The sequence below is a fragment of the Harmonia axyridis genome, chromosome 5 (genome assembly GCF_914767665.1).
Source record: "Harmonia axyridis chromosome 5, icHarAxyr1.1, whole genome shotgun sequence".
Taxonomy (NCBI): Eukaryota; Metazoa; Arthropoda; class Insecta; order Coleoptera; family Coccinellidae; genus Harmonia; species Harmonia axyridis.
This window is the reverse complement of record NC_059505.1, coordinates 14477961-14500620: the sequence shown is the minus strand read 5'-3', so window position 1 is coordinate 14500620 and position 22660 is coordinate 14477961. Positions and strand designations below refer to the sequence as shown.

General features: G+C 31.0%; 1 protein-coding gene across 2 annotated transcripts; it reads left to right on the top strand.

Moving 5' to 3' along the window:
- Positions 1–26: 26 nt before the first annotated feature.
- Positions 27–20987, top strand: LOC123680556 (TRPL translocation defect protein 14-like). Of its 2 annotated transcripts, XM_045618509.1 has the most exons (10): positions 36–294; positions 352–419; positions 511–548; positions 876–913; positions 13669–13728; positions 16787–17052; positions 18183–18516; positions 19682–19892; positions 20210–20391; positions 20466–20987. In XM_045618509.1, the coding sequence occupies exons 1-10, from the start codon at positions 234–236 to the stop codon at positions 20579–20581; spliced, it is 1374 nt and encodes a 457-aa protein (XP_045474465.1). In that variant the 5' UTR covers positions 36–233; the 3' UTR covers positions 20582–20987. The 2 variants fall into 2 exon arrangements, with proteins under 2 accessions (XP_045474466.1, XP_045474465.1); XM_045618510.1 differs by lacking the exon at positions 13669–13728 and having other exon boundaries at positions 27–294.
- The last annotated feature ends 1673 nt before the right edge of the window (positions 20988–22660 follow it).

The following is a 22660-nucleotide window of genomic DNA, read 5'->3' as shown; positions in this document are numbered from 1 at the left end:
GTTTTTTGTTTTCTATGATATGTCGCTCCTAAAATTTTTAGGCTGACTTTTACATCGTCCGCCTCGTGCGGTGGTCCGTAACCACTCGAAGTTCTTGATATTTTCAAAACAATGATTACTGTAGAGTAACAAGTTTCTGATTTTTTGATTGTCACATATAAAAATTTTCCAATATATAATAGTACTTATCGCAAACAATTAGCAACCGAATTTTCTTCAAGTTTTTGGTAATCATGGATGATATAAGAGATAATGGGCATAACAAAATATGCTATAAATTGGTACTTACAGGAGGTAATTGTGCCAAATATAATATAATCAATTTTGATTAATTTGCACCTTATATTTTAGGTCCATGTGGTGGTAAAACTACAGGACAAACACGACTCTGCACTTTTTTTGAAAATCTTGGATGGAAGGTAAATACCCATTATTGTCAGTACAAATTTTAAAATAATTCGTATTGGATAGTTTTCAAGTTATAACTAAGGTATATTTATTTCTCCCCAGGTTTTTCGGGTACCAGAGACTGCTTCGGTTTTGCTCAGGTTAGTTTTTCTACTGAAGTATTTCCATTAATATTTCTTTTATAACTAAAATAATACAAGGTTGTTATAAATGATCACAACTTCATAGTAGGTGTTGAAATATTTTCAATATACTAAATATTTGTGGTTTGGACACAGAGTTCATAAAAATTTGAATTAGAACACATGATTGTCAATTCCGAAATTTTATCATACAGAATAGTTTCAAATATTTATGGAAAGCTGTAAATATTTCAAAGGCGTCTAAGATCATTTATAAAGACCCTATATTATACCTTTATAGATTACATTCAATCAAATTTACTGATTATTTTTCCTCCTTTTCAGTGGTGGCATAAAATTCAGTGACTTGAGTGAAGATGAGGGTGAGTTTTTTTTATAAATAATGAATGTTGTTTTGGTTTATTTACAATTGCATAGATCTTTCGAATATTAATATACTAGTAATGTCCGCTAATAATTAATTTCATGACATTTAATTAGAAGTGAAGAAAATATGTTATTATAAAAACTTTTTTCTTAGCTATGGTGTTTATTTTTTCTACTTTGTTAATCGGAAAATTTTGTCGGTTAATCTTGTTTGCGGAACATGGATTTATGTAGTGTCATATGATATTTTAACCCTTTGAATTTTATAGAGTATAGATACCTCAGTTCATAGGCATAGAAAATCACTTCACAACGTGTATGATAAATCATTTTGCCCAGTCGTTTTGGAATAAAACTAAAATTCTTATCTTGAATCAATTTTTGGTGGCAAAGAAAAAAAAGATACCTAATTCTTTGTGCTTACCTCATAATAACGTTCTTCATTCTTCTGAACAATGTCATTAATAATGACCTGCATCTCTCTTTAACAAATCAGTTTACTCCCAATTAAAAAGCCTCAACTTTAAAGATGAAACAACACCTTTACAGAACATCACTGGGAAAAAAATCCCTAAACAACAGAATTATCAATCTTTGAAATTGAAGGTGTTGTGAATGCTTCGATAGTTAACTTTCAAAAATTCATTAATCAAAACTTAATTTTGAGTTCAACACAATTTCACACAGAAAGAAGAAAGTTTATTCAGAAGTAGAAGTAGGTAACAGAAAATCAGAAAAGCAATAATTGAAATGTTTTTCATTGTTATTTTTGAAGAAAATATTTCATAAGACAAAAATTTGATCTGATCATGGTTTGAGCAGTGAGTTTATTTGTAATTTTCACCATATATTAGCGAACATTTCAATAGAATCAGATACTGGGTAAAAAAGCTAAGTATGCAATTCACAACCGCTGTAACATCTCTTATAGTTTTTCAACTCGCCACAAAAAGTGACATGCTTTCTATTTTTCAAAGTTATCCAACAGATTTGTTTGAAATATGCGTAGACTATACTAACAACTACAGTTTGTTTTATCTAAAACTTTATTATTAATCAAAACATTAACATGTTTCATAATACTTATTATAAACTTTATAAGCAGACATAGCCATTCTAATTTATATTTCTGTTCATTTTCAAAACTGTCGAAATGAAAATTTGCATTAGATGGTAAAGTAACAATTTAAGCTCCGTAAAAGTGTTATGCTGATCACGTGAACAGAAAAAAATCAAGAAGAATTAAAAAAAATATATTCACTACTCCGTGAACTCAAAATCAATAAAGTTGAGATTTTGGAGCATTGATTTGAAATAACAACTTGAAGGTCGTGCAAAATGTCAAGCTGATCACATCAAACCATGGAAAATTCAAGAAGAATATTGGAAAAGAAATGCCCAATATTTCCAAGATTACAGATCGGTATGAGATTTTGCTTGTATATTGAAAGAATCTGAACCATGGAAAATTAAAAATAAATTAGAACTCGCTGAGTTGACATATTGCAAGTAAAAATAAAATTAATTTTAAGCTTTGTATTGGATTTCGTGTTGATCGTGTTAGAATCATAGGAATTTCAAGCACTTGTTCATAATGATTGTTTATTCATACTCCAATTATGTAATTGGATATAACATATGCATTTGCTGTCATATTATGGTCTCCAGGTATGTACCTGGAGACCATAATATGGCAGCAAATGCATATGTGGTGTCCGAAGGTGCTATTTGCGCATGACTGACTAGCAATCAAATGGTCCTGATTTCACGCCACGCTTATTATTATTTTTTTTCGATAATATGCTTGAATTATCCATTTTTATAATTCTAATGACGCGGTTAACTCGAAATTTCAAGTAAAGCTTAAAGTTGTTATTTTATACATGAAAAATCTCGACTAGGTCGGATCTGTTGTCACTGAAATATAAGGTTTTTTATTCCAATATTCTTTTTGAATTTGTGTGGATCTGATGATATGATCAGCTTGAAATTGGTATTTCATATAAACAACTACCCCAAATTTTCAAATTTTGCATGAGGCTTCAAATAATTGATATTCTACATCCAAATGCAAATTTTCATCTCGAGCGAATCTGCAGTTTGAAATTAACAGAAACACAAAATTTCGAACGACCATATTCACGGAACCCCTAGTTAGATTTTGTCGTCAAAGGGTCAACAAACTCAACATAGGCATTTGAGATCCAGGCATACCCTAAATTTTTAAAGTTTCTAGTTCCTTCTTTTCGGTAGTTATCGTGTTTACACGGACGGACAGAATCGTATTTGAGGACGAATTCGTCATCAGGGAGTCGAATCATATTGTTTGAGATTTCCCGGTTCAAAATTCGAAAAACACAGGGATTGCGATTAAGACTAACGTAAGAAGTATGAATTTTTCAGTGTTATTGAAGCTATGTTGTACGTTTTCCGTTTAGATGTTGACGAAAAATGCTACAAGGTTTTCACAAAAACATGTCGATTCGTGTTGTCATCAAATACTTTCTTATTGCAAATGGACACCCATATACATATATTTTTTTATCGAATTACGATGCTATTGCTTGAAACAAAATATAAGTTACTTGGTATCATTCATTTGTGTGAAATTGATCATTCGCAAGATATTTGAGAGATTATACATTTCTAATGTATGTAACGCTTTTGATCATAACAAAGTCGAAATTGTTACTTTTTTTGGTGTAAATGTGTAAAACACAAATTATTCTAATGATGTTGATTGAGATCTTTAGTCCAAAAAAGTTACCATCTTTTTGAACTCGAATCAGTATTTTTCTCTCAAAATTACATTATTTTCACAAAATGATTTTCCTTCAAATGTTCCAAATTATATTTGTTGAGTATGCATCTTTCGTTTTTAGAACTTTTCCTGACGTTTGAACAACATAATTCTAGATCTCTTTCAGCGTCATTTAGAGCAAAATATTTCTGTCCATTTTGTTATGAAAGGATCCAATATTTTGTCATGTTGGTCATTATTCTATTGATGGTAACTTGATTTTCTAGGTCGGTCAGGAAATTAATCAATGCAATATAATCACTCTTTTCTCAACTTGATTACATTTGTTATGAATAAGAATGCGATTCAAGTAATCTAAATTCCTTAAATCAGGCATTTTGTCAAAACTTCAGTAAACAGTGAACACTAATGAGACTGAATTTTTAAGATATAAACTCCTAATGTTTACTATTTCAAAGATTGAATTATTTGATTATAAAATGATAAATAATAACAGCTGAATGCGTTACTGACCTTAGAAACTCGTTATTTCCTGAATATCTGGAAACTGCTCAATTTAACGCATATGGTTGATAGGATATAATTTATTTGTTTTTATGAGTTAAGCGATTGAAAATTACGGTTCACATTTGAAGTAGAAAAGTTTTTGATGAAAATGGAACGTACCGTTCCATTTTTGGGAATAGGTTAGTTTTTAATTGTCAAATGTCAAAAGATGACAGCTGCCCAGTTAGCGGGCTATTGAAAATGAAACCTCTAATTGAAAAACTCTTTATATAATATATCGACTACCTAGTCAACATGAGCTCTTAAGGTCTCGTGTGTAAAACCTCCTTGTTCCCAACTTTGCAACAAATTCTCCATCTAAGGCTTATTTTTCCAAATATTATATTCCCTCATTCTCATGAAAGTAGGAATTATAACGTGATTCAACACTGAAAATACTTAGTCGAATATTCCTTATTAGTGATTCATAAGCTCAATTTTTGAATGGATGCAAATATTAAACCTGTTTAGTCACCGTCTCGATATCACTTGTCCAAAGTATATAATCAAACAATTGTACTCTGCACTTGCTGACACTTCGATTGAAATGATTATATATAGGATATAGGAACTTATTTATATCGTGTAGTTAAGTTGCCTTATAATACCTTGAGTTCGAATTCTGTTATATTAGATCTTGAAATAATGTTATGAAATTTATTATGAATTGTACAATGTTGCAAACTTAAGGCATTGTTCCTGTAATCTTGGTACTCTGGTTTCATTTTTTCACTTATTCAATTCTAAAGAGATTGAATTATAAGTTTAAATTTTTTAATGGTTATTATCGAAATCTATCAAGTGAAAACTAGAAAAACCCGAAGATGCATGTCTTGAATAATGGAAGCTTTTTCAATAATATTAGTCACTAGAGGTATATTTCATATTACTAAGTTATGGCGAATAATATTGAAATTTATTTTTATATTCTGATATAACAAAAAAGTTTATTTCATTGTAAAGAATATGTCTTAACGATGAAGAACAATATCAGCCAAATGGCTGCTACGGTTGCTGCAACGTACTGGGTGATTCACCGCAATGGCCTATTAGACGTTAATGGAAAAAACTAATCATTATTTTTGTGCTGAAAATTTGCATATTAGGGTTTGAGACAATGATCTTTCTCTCAAAGATATTTTTAGATCTCTAAAACTAGCTAATCGAGAAAAAATTTCCTCAGGTACACATAAATTATTCAATCAAAAATAAATACTTATGACGTATACAGGGTGATTCACTGCCATGACCTATTAGGAGTTTATGGAAAACTGATCAAAATTTTGTGTTGAAAATTTACGCGTTGGGGTTTAAACAATGATCTTGCCCCTAATATTTTTCAGATCTCTACAACTTCCGATTATACCGGAAACAGACTACTACTTCCTTATTTCAAATGGCACACCCAGTATATCATTGCATCATTAGATAGCTTTTTCTATTGCAGTATGCCATACCTTGGGTATAAAAAAAATCCTTTTTCATTTTCGATTATGTGAATACGTACTAATATAAGACTGTTCCAGGTTGGAAAAATATTGTATAGGGTGTTTATCAGAAGATCATGAAGTAGGACATCTCAAATTCATCAAAACTCAAAATTTTCAAATAAGAACCTATATTTTTTTATATTCCAGTCAATTCTACATATAAAAAGAGCGAGGGTTACTCAAACATTCCTATACCTAAAATGAATTCTTTAAAAGTTATCGAAGAAGATCTTTTAATTTAATTTAAAACCGCAATTTCTAACGTGGAGTAGTCTATGACTTCAAGAAAACACAGAAAGAATTTGATGTTTGGATAACTAAATTTGACATTTCACGAATTGTAATCAATCATGCGTAATTGAAAATGTTATTGGTTTATTTCTCAACAATCCCAACGAACAATTAATTACAATTCTTGAAGTGTCTAATTTATCGAAACATCAAATTTTAGTTACTTTCTGTGATTTCCGGAAGTCACAGACTACTCCACATAGTTAGAATTTGCGGTTTTTTCTCATTTGAAGTTCTTCCTCGATAACTCTTGAAGTATATGTATTTTAGGTATTGGGTATGTTTGAGTAACCCTCCCTCTTCTTATACGTAGAATTGTCTGAAAAAATTAAAAATATAGGTCCTAATTTGAAAATCTTGAGTTTTGATGAATTTGAGTTGTCCAAGTTCATGATCTTCTTATGAACACCCTGTACATTTTTGGTCCAAATCGCAAACATTCTTAAAATACTACGTATGTGCAGAATTCGATAAAGAAAAAAAAAATTTTTGAAAGAAGCCATTTTTTTTTATGAAAATCCCATTAACTCATGAACCGTTGAGCTTTTACCCAAGGTATGGCATATTGCCGAAATTGCCATAAAAGAATCTATCTAATGATGCAATAATATTTGGGTGTGCCATTTGAAATAAGGAAATAGTAGTCTGTTTCTGACATAACCGGAAGTTGTAGAGATCTGAAAATATTTTAAGGAGAAAGATCATTGCCTCAAACCCTAAAATGCAAATTTGCAGCACAAAAATATGACTATTTTTCCATAAAAGTCTAATAGGCCATCGCGGTGAATCAACCTGTATATTCTTCATGGCATTTTCCATGACCAATTCCCACATTTGTGGTCTCGATAATTTCACGATCTTGAATCAATTATGGCATAGACCTCATCTTTCACGTGGCCCCAAAGATAAAAACTAAAGGTGTTACATTAATATTACAAGACCTTTTCGAGAAATAACACGACAGGGAACTTTTCTTGCGTCTTTTTGAAATAAACGTCCACATAAATATATTCCAATTTCGCTCATGAAAAATCTTTAATCATTGTGGAATACCTAATTTCCAGGATCGAGAGAAATCGACAAACTTAATAGTACTAGGTATAAAATGCTGATACATTCGTATTTATATCATTACATTCTGAGGCCAGTGAATTTTCAATATATGTATAGTTATATCAAACCGGATGCACTGTTCTACAAAACCTCGATTCGGAAAATTTACATATTGAACTTTTATTATTTTTCCTAGAGCTTCTCTCGCTAATTTTCCTGTGTTGGTTTGGATGGTATAATTCAATCGATGCTAAGCAGAACAGAAATATTTTGAATTGATTTAATAAAAATGACTGAAAGAGTGTTTCTCACACATTACGTGACTGGGAGTCTTAATAATTTCATTTGCCTTCTTTTATAATGTGTCTATACTTAGAACATTATCGATTGATTCTGTTTATACTCAATTCTATCGGTAGAGGTTTGAAAAATGTTTTTATTTAACCGATCTTGACAAAACTCATTGGCGACGTAAAATTTTTCTTCTTCATCACATAAATAGAAAATGCTATCGTTATACTTGTAGGTACTCTGTACTCTGATTATTGTCATGATTAATTCATTTGTGTGTTCAATTTCATCATTATCCATAATACGTTTCAAAACTAAATCGATAAGTTAAGATGTCGATAAAATATCCGCTTTCAAACTCACAATTCTAGATTCAATTTTTTTTCTGTATGTAGAGTCACTTTTCAAAACTAGAAAATGTCAGATCACTGGATTGTAAATTCCTAAATTCTTCGAAACGTTGCTGAACTGATTCGGGGACTATACTTTTTGATCCATGGTTTTCAGTTCGTTGCATGGTTTTAATCTGTCCATTTGTTCTGAGTTTTTGTTCATTTGGGTGACCCGAAGCATTGTAGAATAGTATGAGAGCTTTTTCGGACCCCTTCCTAAATTTAATTTATTTTGAAGCAAAATCTTAATTGAATAATTCTCTTGTGGGTGTAAAACATTGGGGCATATAGAATTATCAGTTTTTTTAACTTTTCTTTCTATGTCCGGACTAGGAAATCTAAGAGAAATTAGATTTGAAAAAACAGTCTAGTCAACCGAAATAAATTCAATTTTTGAGTGTACTTCATTCAAGAACTCAAAAAAGCATCGTAACTGTCTAGACAGTTGTTGGCATACAATAGTATACTTCATAGATTGGTGAATGTACCTATGAATCAAGAAAATTCAATTTAATTAAACAAACTGCAATTAAAAATGGGTATAACCCAATGTTAATTGACAAAATGTTAGAAAAGAACCAAAAAAGAGTCGCGAAGTTCATCTTACCCTTTCGAAATAGAAAAAACAAAAAAATATATAACATTATCATATATAGAAGGCTTATCCAAAAATATAGCTTATTATTTTAGAAAGAATTATAACTGTTTTATTTCCTATAGAACATTAAATAATTTAGGTAAAACAATAAAAAATAATAAGGACATGATCGAAAAAGATATGAGATCAGGAGTTTATAAGTTAACTTGTAGTGATTGCCCAATGGAATATATTGGACAAACTGGAAGAACATTCAAGAAAAGAATACACGAACACCTAAGGAGTCACACTAGTGATAAAAGTGATAAAACCTTTTCGTCATATGCACAAAATTTAACAGAATGTGGACAATATCGAAAATTAAAGTAACCGTTTGAATCTACTAGAATCACGTGAGATTAACAGGTACAATACTAGACAGTTTTTATTGAATTCCCAAACAGATGTAAATAAATCGCCGCTTTTGAACATCTTCGAGTGAAATTTTTGGAAATTCCAAATTGCATCAAATAAACTCATAAAGTTCCCCAAACCGAGAAGACCGGAGACCCATTAAAGAAACGATAAATAAAACATTTTATTGCTCCAAAGGCACTCCCATTTTTCGTTTATATATAGCTGAAAATGTATTTCAAAATATAACACTTTGCAATGTAACCTTGATGAAGCAGCTTAGACGGCGAAGCAATTGTCGGAAATAATTAAAATCTGTGGAGATTAAAAAGTGCCTATATTTATTTTTAACAAATCTAAAACAAAAATTTCTTTTCAATACCCGCCCCCATTCAGGTCATACTACTTCGTCTTTGAAATATTGATATTATAATTCAATTTCAATAATAAATATAACAAAAAAAGAACACGCAATCCTTCTATGTGTTGTATTTGGAACACCTTAAAGCGTTAAAAGTTGAGACAGGTAAATTTCGGATTCGATATGCCCTAAACCGAAATTTCTATTCAGTGACTTCATAAAGCTGCCACTGCTTATTTATTGTTCGGTATTTGCACGTGAGCAGTATATATTTTCGAAGGATTTTACTTTTTTGTCCTTGAAAATGGCAGGTAGATTTTCAGTATAGGTATTTTAGTTTTCCTTTATGTCAACTAATCCTACTTTGCTTTCACTTCGTCTGCTCCTTCTGAATTATTTGTCAGGGTCTTGTACAAACTGTCATCAGTACAAAAACCATCTCAGGTGTAACTAAAAGACTTCTTCTCTCTAAATCATTTCTGAACTCATAATTTTGAATGAAATTTGAATGAGCAAATACGTATATCATGTTTAAATGTCAAATCCAATAATTTATGAAATATGAGTCGTGAATGGAGATGAATGTTTCTCCCTTAAGTAAAAGAATACCATAAATTTTTTTATTCCAATGAAAAGTTTACATTATCATCAGTCTGCATCATTTCAAATCAATGTGCAATCACTGACAAGTGGAAAATCAGCAGCCTGTGTTTCATTGTCACCTTAACACATTTTGGTTCTTTAATTTCAATAATAAAACTTTTAGAAAATAAATTAATAATAAGTTAATTTACAGTGTTTTGAATATTGTGGACAAATGAACAAAATCTTAGAAGAATCTCTTTGGATTACATTGGAAACATGTTTATACAGGGTGTCCAGATTTTAGTTCAATAGCTTCGTTTTCGAGATACAGGGTGTTAAAGTTTGAAAAAAATAGTTTTTTACTTATAACTCTAGTATTATTGAATTATTTGTCTGTTCAGTTACTCAAGTCTAGATAATCTAATGTTTCATATAAGGTATGTGTATCGTGCCAAAATATTGCAGTGGCGTAGTAATTGGGGGTGCGACGATCCCTTTCCTATCGAATATCTACACCACTGTCTTATTTCGGAGAAAATTATTTAATTTAAGAAATCAATAGTTTCACAAAAAAATGGTCTCTAAAACGGTACATTCTATGAAAGACATTGAAGAGACCATTTTTTTAGAGAAACTTTTTTGATTTCAGAAATAATTTTCTCGAAAAAAAGACAGTGGAGTCTGTTGTAGATTTTCGGTAGGAAAATGATCATCGTAACCCAATATCTACGCTACTAGATAATTTTGACATGATACACTTGCCTTATTCGAATCACATTATCTAGACTTCAGAATCTAAAAATTAGAACAAATAATTTAATAATACATACTAGAGTTATAAGTAAAAAACTAATTTTTTTAATAACTTCAACACCTTGTATCTCGAAAACAAAGCTTGTTGGGATATATGTTAATATGAACTTCTTTCATGAAAAAAGTTGTTCTATCTAACGCCAAAGTTATTGAACTGAAATCTGGACCACCCTGTTGACTAAAGGACAGACATGCACGAATTTTAGGATGTATTCGTCATCAATGAGTCCAATTTTAGCATTTGAGAAAATTGCATGCACAAAATTAGACAATTTCAAACATAATGACGAAATGTATGATCGCTCAAAAACCTAAAATTATTATTATTTCCGAAAAGATTTTTAACTAAATAATCAGAATTTAACCTTGAACTAGTTATATATCTGATACCGAACAGTTTCACAAAATTCCAAACGGAACAAAATGGCAATGGCGGTTTTAACGATGTTTAATATTCATGATACAACAATTGTATCATATTAATGATATATCTAATCTATTTTAACTAAATTTTCCAGATCGAACTGCTTAATATTGGTCTTCAATTGAATACAATACGGCTTATACTGCGTGTCATTCGATTAGGAAATCAAATGAATTGCCTTGCATGTCTGCCAACTTAAATTTCCTTCCATTGGAAGGAATGAATGACAATATTCCTTGCTCAAATTACTTGCTAACTTCTAGGTATTGATTTGCGGCTTCAGTTTAAATAGAACGCAATGCAAACTGCGTCTTCATTTTTCAGTTCGTTTGCTAAATTTCGGATTTGATCAAGGTTAAGCTATCTTTCTCGTAATAGATTGTTAAAATTCAACTACTTCCTTAAATTTCCATAATTTGAACTCGAACGAATTGAAGCCCTGATATTGTTAAAATAATGAGAACATAAGAGAGAACAATGATTTAATTAATAATAGTAATAATGATATAATAAAAATTTTATTGATCTCTTGAGACATAACAAAATATGTATGAGACAAGTCGGTATTATACAAAATTATAAAAACTATTTCTAATCTATCCAACCAGGAAGCTATTATCCATCAAATATTCTTTAATACTATAATAACATTTATAAATCAATTCATATTTAACTAATTTTTTTAATTCTTTTTATCCCAATAATTCGTATTTAAAATTATCTAATGATGTTCTAATACTAATACTAGGATAGAATTTTCATTCACTATTCGAAGCGTAGACTAAAAATCCACATCATACAATTCTATAGAAATATTTCAATTTGTTTACTTCTAAAAAGATTCGAAGTTTTTAACAAATTATCAAACGAAATCATATTTTTGTTGCTGAGAATCAATAACAAAAGGCTTGACATTTTTTCAAATAAAAATAAAAAGTACAGGGTGTCGCAAATTCTATGCTCATTGAAAGCATCTCTAGAACTATTAGACTTAGAGTAAAAATCTTCAAGGAACCCCGAGCTCTTTTTTCGAATAAATCTGAAATCGGAAAGCAGGTTTCTGAAAAATGACTGTTTCAAATATTTCGCTATATCTTAGTTTCTGTTACAGATATTAAAAAAAATTTTAAAAGTTTTTTTTTCAATAATTGTTATGGTTTATCGTTTCAGAGATATGGAACACAGTTGGTGTTTCTTGAATGGGACACCCTATGTTTTTCAACGAAATTTTTTTTCCGCAAATTTGTCGAAAACTATTCCGTTATCGGTTTTTCATCATCAATGTCATCTGTTTCGAAGATATTGAGTTTTTCTCTAAAACGTAATTATTTTCAATGATATTTTATGACTATCATAAAAACCCTAAAATTACTGAAAAAAAAGTGGTAGAATTTTATGAATATCTTGAACAGAAACTAAGATATAGCGAATTAAATCATTCATTTTTCAGAAACGAATTTTTCAGAACGAATCAAGATATCTCTATATGATCTCCTTTCTGGTATCTGATTATTTCGAAAAAATAGCTCGGGTGTCTTGTAGATTTTTTCTCTTATAGTTTTCGATATGCTTTAAGTGAGGATGGAATTTGGGACACAGTATAACGATTTTTTGTAACAAAAATTTAATTAGTTGCTTAAAATTGTTTAGTGACGTTTCAAAATACTAACAGACAGAATTTTTTTATCGTTCACTAGTCGAAGCGTAGACTAAAAATTCACATCATACAATTCTATAGGAATATTTCAGTTTACTTCTAAATAGATTCGAAGTTTTTAGACAAATGATCAAACGAAATAATATTTTTGTTATTGAAAATCAATAACAAACAGCTTAAAGTTTTTTCAAATAAAAACAAAAAGTACATGCCGTAACTCATTTAACTGAATGAATTATTGAAAATCAAGATATAGAAAACTCGTGTAAAAAAAACTGGCTACCAAAAGCTCTTGACTTCTCGTATCAATTTGTTTTAGATGCTTGAATTTTCTATTTTTATAATTCTGGTGACGCGGTCAATACGTTCTTTATATTTTCTTGCAAAATCTCTAGTAGTATATATTTTAAGGGAATTAATGGGTTATTGGGCTGCCTGAGTTTTCAATGATTTTGATGACGTTATCAACACGATTTTTTACACGAAGCTCCAAATGGTTATTTCATACAACCAAAATCTCAACCTCATCGGGGCTGTAAGCGATAAGTAATTTAAATTTCAATATGAATATTTTATTGGTATTCTGCTTCAATTTTATATGGTTCGATGATGCTATCAACAGGAAAGTTGGCACGAAGCTTTGAATTATTTATTATAAATATACGCAAAATCTCAACCTTATCTCTTTTGTGGTTACGAAAATTGGGTATATTTTTTTGATGTTCTTCTTGAATTGGAACTATCAGGAAAACAAAATTTCGAACGAAAATATTACTGAACTCCTAGTCCAATTTTGTCCTTCGTGGAAAAATAATAGATCGATGTCTTCGGAGAACGATCGATCTTTTAGGTATGTTATAACAGGTGGTAACATGCTAAAAAATGTCTTATAAACAAGAATGTTAGTACTTAATCCTTGAACAAGTGTTATACTTCGGATAAGCACAAAGGAAGTAAAAAGTAACTGGAAATTAACTTTTTTGTGATAATTTTGTATATAATAAAGCCAATCCAGACTGGTCGATTTTTTTGTGACATTAACATTAATTTTTATTATTATTTTTTTCTCAATTTTTTTTTATATAATTTTGTACAGCAATGGAATATCGTCATAAACTAAGCAAATTGGACAAACCTTCGAAATATAAGGGCGATGGTATGTAAGAGTTGCAATGTAAAGTTTAAAGCTCGGTTATTTTCGTCCTAACATCATTAACGCTAAAATTAAGAGCATTAAAAAAAACCATTGATTGATTGAACACTGTTTCGTGAACATACAGGGTGTTTTTTTAATAAGTGTTCAATCTTTTAGTGCTAACGCAGGACAATTTGAATAATCTTAATCAGTGTTGGAAATCGTTTCGAATATATTTGTTTATGTGATATAGGATATTTTATGAATTTCATCAAAAATTTTCAACCGATATAACTTTCAAACGCTATCATAGATTTCCATGAAAATATCAGTGATTAGATCTTGGATAATGGCCAATATTCAGTTCCTGTTATTAATCAGTAGCACAAGCTCGGACTGAGAAAATTATATTTTTGATATTACACTCTGTACATCAATTATTTCCAAAACAAATGTACACTTATAGACTAAATCAAATATTTCATCAAATAAACCTTTTTGGCAATACTGCCATAGTTTGTATTTGCATTTTAAGTAGAATTAAATATCGCATATCCTTCAAGTCATTATGAATACGTTGAACCATTTTGCACAAGAATTGAATGATTGAATATCACAGTAACAGTTCTTGACGAATGTGTTGAATATCTTATTTTAGTCAAATACACAAAATTTGAGATGCTTGTGTCAAATAGAGAGAGTATTTATTCACATTATTATTATTATTACATTAGCGAAAAGAATTTTCCAAGAAGATAACACTTGTTTCAATAGCAAGGTCTGAGTAACTATTATGTTTTGGAACATTTTATTTTCTAATTCTCCCCACAATAAATGATCCAAGCATACGAAATCATGGGACCTTGCACGCCAGTTTTCTCTATTTGTAGTTCACAATTGATATGATTATTATTTTATCGAAGTTCATTCGATACTTTAATGCAGAAAAATCATATACATCTGTAATCTCAATTTTTTATTTGAACTGAATAAGATATGAAGCACATGCTTTAAAATCTAAAACTTGGAGACTTAATCATTTAATTATTGTGTAAAATAGATTAACGTATGATTCAGAGAGTAATTTTCTCAGTCCAGGCCTGCGCTATTATTAATTCAAACTGATTATTGATCTTTATCGTAGACTGAATTGTTTAGAAAATTTATGGAAGCCTTCAAGAGCTATACGGGATTAATTTTTTTGATGAAACACATTAAACACCCTGTATCTCTAATAATAATAATAAATTTATTTGCAGAAATATTATACAATCTACAAACAAACAAAATTCCCACAAAGGCTAAGCCTGTCCGTGGGGTGAACAACCAAATTAAATTTTTTTCTCAATTTTATGAACAGTGCAAAATAACAAAGCCAATATATACGACACACAACTGAATAAAAAAATATATTTCTCCTTCTTTCAACATTCTTTCAAGCCTATTGGGAAGACAAGTTCTAACAAGACAAACGAAGATGTAGTAACAGAGAGCTAACCGAATTTGAAAAGGTCAGATATTCTGTGGCAAGGTTGGTCCATCAGAAAGAGCTTCACCCGCCAAGTACTTAAAGGCCCGCTGGGATATCGTTTTTAAGGCATATTGGGTTCGAAGTATCTCATTAACCTTAGATAGTGTGTTGTGGTGATGATCAACAAAATGAAAGTCTATTTTTAATGAATAATAGATCTAGGAAAATCTGCAACACTGATTCAGACTAACAAAATTATCCTGTATTCGCACTCAAAGCATGCACAGTTAGTTATTCATGAAACACTCTGTATATACAGATTCAGAGAATATTTTGTGGAATACGAAACCTACAATGCATTTGAAGAATTACGACGATCGGCCTGTCAGTCAACATGAAAAATAACATATTCTCGATGGATAATCAAAAATTCAATTTGTCTGATATTGAAAGGTTTTCTCTCTCCCCTTCCAATGTAGAATTGATCAGGATCGCAATTGAAGCTTATTTGCCGACTTATATAAGTAAAACCTGCACGAAGGAAGATGAAAACAAGTGGTATTTGTGGTATTAATACGAAAAAACTGAATATTCTGAAAAGGACTTAATTTAAATTGAATTTTGTCTACTTCTGGAGATATGATCAACATCAAAATTTTGCATGCAACTTGAAATTGTTTTTCCACATCTAAATGCAATATTTCATTTTGATCGAATTGACGGTTTTTAATTTAACAGGTAGATTTCGAACGACTATATTTACGGAACCCCTAATCGGATTCAACACATTAACCAACTTAACTTATTTAACCGACATTCTAGATCCGAAGCTACCCTGAAAATTCTAGTTTCAAGGTCTTTCCGTCCGAGAGTTATCGTTTTTAGGGCTGGACATGCTCGAATTTGACCTTGAATACGTCATTAGTACATGACCAAATGATAGAGCGATCTGTTTGTGGACGACCGCTCAAAAAACATACCCTTGTCGAATTAGATTAATTGTCGTCAATGTTTCACTAAAGCTGTGTTTACTAACTTACTATATTTCATCCATCCAAAAATAAAAAAAATATACAAGTCTGTACCTATTTACCTGTAACTATTTACATTAACGAAAGTCACTCGCATATGTATCAAAATCAAAAATAAAAGATCACCAAACAGAACCTCGCGAAAACATACACTTGTTGTTAAAATAATAATGTTATATACTCTATTGCCTAGTGACAATAGATAATTCTCATAAATAAATTATTTACTAATCAATTATTATTGATAGAATGGGATAATATTTATCATTTTTTGTATCTTCTAATACTTATTGTTAAGAGCGTCTAAAAAGTCTCATATCTTGGTGCTGCAAGTCGCATGTTAATAAGTATATTTGTGTATTGCTTAATCATTGAACAATTAATCTATCAATGACAGATCATTGACTGAATGCCTTCTCCATAAAGGCTTTCTCCTATTGACCTTAATTTACTTATTCTATGTTGTTTTTTTTTTCAAGTGGATTTTTTTGTCTCGCATATTTGAAAAATCTTATGTAATGAATGACCCTTAACTCTTCGTAATCAGTTTTAAATTTGCATTTTGATTTATTTTCAGCTGTGCATTTTCAAGAGAACCTCTTGAAAACAATGATTCAAATCGAAAATACATTTTTCGAACTGGGACGTAGTTCATCCAGAAACTGTCTCATCATTTGTGACCGTGGTACAATGGATGCATCGGCCTTCATTTCCAAGGACAAGTGGGAAACCATAATGAGGGAAAATGACTGGAATAATGTGGAGTTGAGGGATAACCGATACCATCAAATTATCCACATGGTATCTGCAGCGAAAGGAGCCGAAGAGTTTTACTCAACTGAGGTAAATAAATCATCATCAATAATTTTGATCGATTTGAAATTAACTGCCAATTTTAAATATATGTATTGTATGAAACCTTGACACAAATAGTTGAAGTATCACTAAGAATTGATGATAATAAAATAAATACATATTAGTACGCATTGCAGATATACCTAGCTCACAGACTTACCTTTACAAATCCCGAGAAATCAAACGATAGATCATATTGCAACCATAGAAATTTCTTTCAAATAGGTTATATTTATTTATTTATTTTTTTTTTTTTATTTATTTATTAACCCAAAGGGATCATGAGTGATCCATAACAGGCATATTATACAACATAGCAATAGTAACAATAACAATTTCAACAACTAAACAATTTCTCAATAAATCAAATATTATTCTGTCTTCTTTGGAACAATTGATCTTTCACTTTACTTGTGAACACCTTGATAGTATCTGAGCCCTTGATGTTGTTTGACAATTCATTAAACCAGGTGGCAGCTTGATAAGTTATTTTCCTCCTAGGAATGTTTCTGGCAGTTGGCAATATGTAGATGTTATGTCTGGATCTTGTATGGTGGGTATGCACATCACTGGCATATCTAAGATTAATGCCAGTATCCACTAAGTTGTTTTTAATTTTGTAAATTAACTTAACACTGTCCAGGTAAACTAACTCCTTAATTTTCAAAAGATTCATGTCATTATAAAGTTGCATGGTGTCTGATGAAGGTGGTTTGTTAAATAGTACCTTACCTTGATGACTTTATTTTGTGCTATTTGTAGTTTATTTATTATCTGGGCAGTTGTTTGTCCCCAGAAGGCTGGAAGGTAATTCAGATGTGAAGCAATAAGAGAATTATACATTTTGTATTTGGTAGTGGTGTTTAAATATTTGGAGTTACGTCTGATGTTGTATCTGATATAATTCAACTTTGCAATCAGATTTTCTACATGTGAACTGAAAGTCACCCCACTATCAAGTATTAGTCCCAAGTATTTGACCTTGTTTACCTCAGCGAGTTCTATATCATTTATACATTTATATATATTTATTATTAATTCAATTGAACAAATGCAATTCTCTACTATTGAACATTATAAGTAAGCCTCAAGCTCAATTTGTGTTTTTTTTTCTACAGGAACACAGTTGTCGTTCTGAAGGAGTTGAACTGGCTCGTGAGTTGGACTCTAAAGCAGCAGCTGCCTGGATTGGTCATCCGTACTTCGATGTGGTAGATAATTCCACAGATTTCGAAGGAAAAATAAGAAGAATGATAGGATCGGTTTGTCAAAAAGTGGGTCTTGATACTGGTGACAGATTGTTGAAAAACTCGAGGAAAAGAAAGTTTTTGGTTCGTGGACCTCTTCCAAGAAGTTCAGTATTTCCACCTTATCAAGATTTCGAGGTTATTCATAATTATTTGACTTCCAAATGTCCTAATCAGATAAGGTTGAGGAAAAGGGGACAGAAAGGTAGGAGAATTTAAACATATGTATAAATATTCACAATAGGCCTCAATTTTAAATAATTATATCGCTTTGCATGAGTTATGCAAGGTTTTATAATTGAAAATATAAATTATTATTGTTCCATTTAGGAGCGTATGCAACAACACATGTTTGAAATATTTGATATTACAGATCAAAAACTAACATGGCCAAATACGACCTGATACTATCATTAGATCTGTATGATAGAAATTTTTTTTATTATTTTAGTGCTCTACTCTCGGGGCGTAGTTTCGTCTCAATGTGTGTATTTGTTTTGATATTGGGTCAAAGGTGTTCTCGAAAGATAAGATTGAAAATGAATTAGGAAGGATTAGCACCACGTTGTTTTCCGCGTATCAGTCAAACTTTGGTATCCAATTTTGCTTATTTACATAGCCATCAAGTGCAAAATGTATTTTGTCGTTGAAGAAAAATCGTCATCCAAACGTTGTTCAAGCACCCAATCCATATATGTTCTTCGCATTTCAGTGAGCTGCCTTCAGATCTTGTGCCAACTGAACTTTATAAGGATAAAGATGCAAAATACGCCATATCGTGCCGTAAGATAGGCCTAAATGTTGTGCGCGCCGAGTTATGGATAATGGTTGCTGGGTTTAGTATAACAAGAAAAAAGGCGACGAGGGCCATTTAACGATGTTATTACAATACTAATTACTTCTAGTTGTCGTAGAATCGATGCTGTCTGTGTATAGGACTTGATTGATTGTTTTACGTAGATCATTGTTCCTAATCCATTTCTGGTTAGCAGTATCCTTGGTTCCTGGCGTTCATTGGTTGACTTCAGTTTTCTCTCTCACATATATCATAATGATATTGATGTTCTTCTTTTCCGGTGTCCTTTTTGTTGGCCACTGTAAAGTCTGAGTAATCTCTGTCGCTGGTCGGCGAAATTTTGGACTGTCTTTTTTATTTAGGAGTCTCCTGGGTTTTTTTTTTCGTAGGTAGCTTAGACCATTCAACTCTGCATTGTGTGCTCGGTGGAGAAGTCCACTATAAATTCTTGAGCAAGGTTTTTGGGAATGAATAATGATGTGCAACTCTCTGAGACACGTCTGGGTTGAGAAAAAAATCATATTTTCATTCATATATTTATTAGATTTAATTTACAATACTTCATATGTTTCAGGACATTACAGTTACATACACACTGTAAGAAGAAAAAATATGCCCAGTGGACAAATCATAGAAGTGAAAACTCAAATAACGCATAGGGACTACATCAATTTATTGACCCAAAAAGATGATAGTCATTTCACAATTTTTAAGCAAAGAAGATGCTTCCTTGTGAACAATCAATATTTTCAAATGGATATTTATCAGGAACCTAGTCATCCAAGGTAATTAGGATATAATAATTTACTTCCTTCAAGTAATTTTGAATATTAGTTCAACCATTCAAAAGAAAATGAGGCTAATATATTATCCCCAATTTTCTATGGTGAGACAATGCTAAATTATATATTCTTCCCTGGTTTTTAGGAAGAAAAAACATGTATACTAAAAATTTTTGAACTATTCCCACCTTAATGCCATTGCAATTTGTTCATTTACGTTAGAATAATTTACCTATTATCCATCACTTATCTTCAAAAAATTTTCTTGATCTTCATATTGTTTTAAACCTAAATATTCAATTAATCATTTTTTTCTTCAGATGCAGAGGACTTGTGCTGTTAGAAACATATTCTACACTAGAAGAGCAAACATTGCTTGATTCGTTGCCAGAATTTTTGGACATAGAGAAAGAGGTTACAGGAAATCCAGATTATTCAATGTACAACCTATCTCTGAGAGAAGACTGGACAACATCCAATAACTTTTGGAATTCCTCCATAGGTAAGCCCTTTATTTCTTTGCACGGGCATCGTGAAAGAAATGAAGAAGCCATTATGTGAGATTCTTTTTCCTAGGCGATGTATCATCCAATGAATACACAGGCACTGAGGTTAAAGTGAATGGATATGGAAAGAAGCTTGTAAATGGGACTTGTCCATCAGAAGCACCGAAATTGAAGGACAGTGTATAAATAGTGTATTATTTTTCAAAGTAGTGAGTTTTATCTTTGTGTACTTAGAATTCAGGTCTTTCTCTTTTGATCAAGCTAGATAAGATATTCAATGTTTTCTATAATCTTGAAATTATTTATTTATAATATTAATTTACAAAAAAATTTTATCATTGTTGACGATCATTTGAATCATTTGTTTCATTTTTCACATTCTCTCCAGCTAATATTCAGTAGAAAATTCAAGAATAAATTAAAATTCAGTGTAATTTCATATTCTAGGAAGAATACAGTATTTTTGAAAATGAATATTTTCATAATGATTTAATGAATATGTACCTGCTAAATGTGTTAAGCCCATTTTTCCTGACATTGAATTGTGAAGATATGCCACTGTATTATAATTAATAAAGTATTATCGATGGAATCTTTTGAGGTTAATGAATATTATTTCAAAGAGCTTTCGACAGTGTCTGGCACGCCGGTCTTATCTCCAAAATTTTCCATTTAAAGTGTCCCATTTATTTGATAAAAATTATAAACAATTTCCTTCTAGACAGAAAATTACAAGTCCGGGTCAAAGGTGAAACCTCAGAAAAATTTACAACAGCACAAGGACTACCACAAGGCTCACCACTCTCTCCTCTACTTTACAATTTGTTCTGCAGTGACTTGTACAGACAATCTAATTTCAGAAACCAGGACATCGTCAGTCTACAGTATGTTCTCCAATTTGCTGATGACACAACTTTAATATCCCACCACAAATCACTGAAAGAGTGTATGAAAGGTCTACAGAAGTTGGCGGATATAACAGTGGCATGGATGAGACGTTGGAGAATACAACCTAACCCAAGGAAATCAAAACTAGTCATTTTTAACCATAAAATCAATGCCAACTCTCCTAATATAAAACTTGGAAGTGACACAATAACTCCAACAGATTCATGCAAATACCTAGGCATAAAGATTGATAACAAGTTGAACTTCAAAGCACACTTAAAACTTCAAAAGAAAAAAGCGATAACACGAGCTGGGCATTTTAGATCTCTTACATATAAAAACAAAGGAATCAGTAGTAAAACAGCTAGTACCATATATAAAATGATATGCAGACCTTTATTGGACTATGGACATATAATCTTCTCAAATTCGACAAAAACAGCTCTGAATGCAATTGAGGTAGCGGAAAGAACTTGCTTACGTAAGATTACAAAAATGAGACATCCCAACAACCCACTGCACAATCCATCCAATCAGCTTTTATATCAGACAACGGGAATAGAACCAATACTGGAAAGAATGCAAAAACTAAGCAAAAAATTCATCAATAACCAAGATAATATCAATATAATGGAGCCATTGATACAACATTACAGCAGACCAACTACACCAAAGGCAAAGTTGCCAGCTTTGCCACTTTTCGAACACTTGGAATCACTAGGATGATATTTATTTTTATTTTTTTAATACTTATAAATAATATGTTATACAAAAATGTATGCAACTGGCTGGAAGACTGTGGTCGATAGCCATTTGATTTATCAATAAATTTAATTTCTCTCTCTCTCTCTCTGAATATTATTTTAACAATATTTCCAGATTTTTAATACAAGACTTTAGTTTGGGATGGTACTATCAATGTGCTGAAAAAAAATGCATAAAGGTAACAGAAAATCAAACTGAGCGCGCGTTTTTCTCTCTTCCCTCTTCTTGGACAAGAAGTGAAAGCCTAAGTAAAAAGAAGAGGAGCGTATAAAACCAAATTTTCAGGATAACATGCATTTTGTAGTCAAAATTGTCATTCTAAAAAAAAAAAATTATCACGTTAAGAGAAAATTACTCTCATTGAATAGTATTCGAAAGCACAGATGAAATAATTGTTTGATTTATTTTTGGTTATCTCGATCAATAAGTTTTGCCTGTTCAACCAGTTTGGCATACCACTGTGAGGTTGTTGAATAGAGATCTGAACACTGATCGGACTACTAAGTTTTTAGGCATCTCCATAGATGAACACATGAATTGGCACCACCATATAATTGGTTTGGGAAAGAAATTGAATTCTGTCGCATATAGTCTGAGAATAATAGGTCGATA

What these genes read in the sequence shown, in the direction of transcription:
- LOC123680556 (XM_045618509.1), top strand. Translation starts at nt 234, where the DNA reads ATGGATGATATAAGAGATAATGGGCATAACAAAATATGCTATAAATTG. An exon ending in TAAATTGGTACTTACAGGAG is followed by an intron (nt 295 to 351) that starts GTAATTGTGCCA and finishes CTTATATTTTAG; the next exon opens with GTCCATGTGGTGGTAAAACT. An exon ending in TTCGAAATATAAGGGCGATG is followed by an intron (nt 13,729 to 16,786) that starts GTATGTAAGAGT and finishes ATTTATTTTCAG; the next exon opens with CTGTGCATTTTCAAGAGAAC.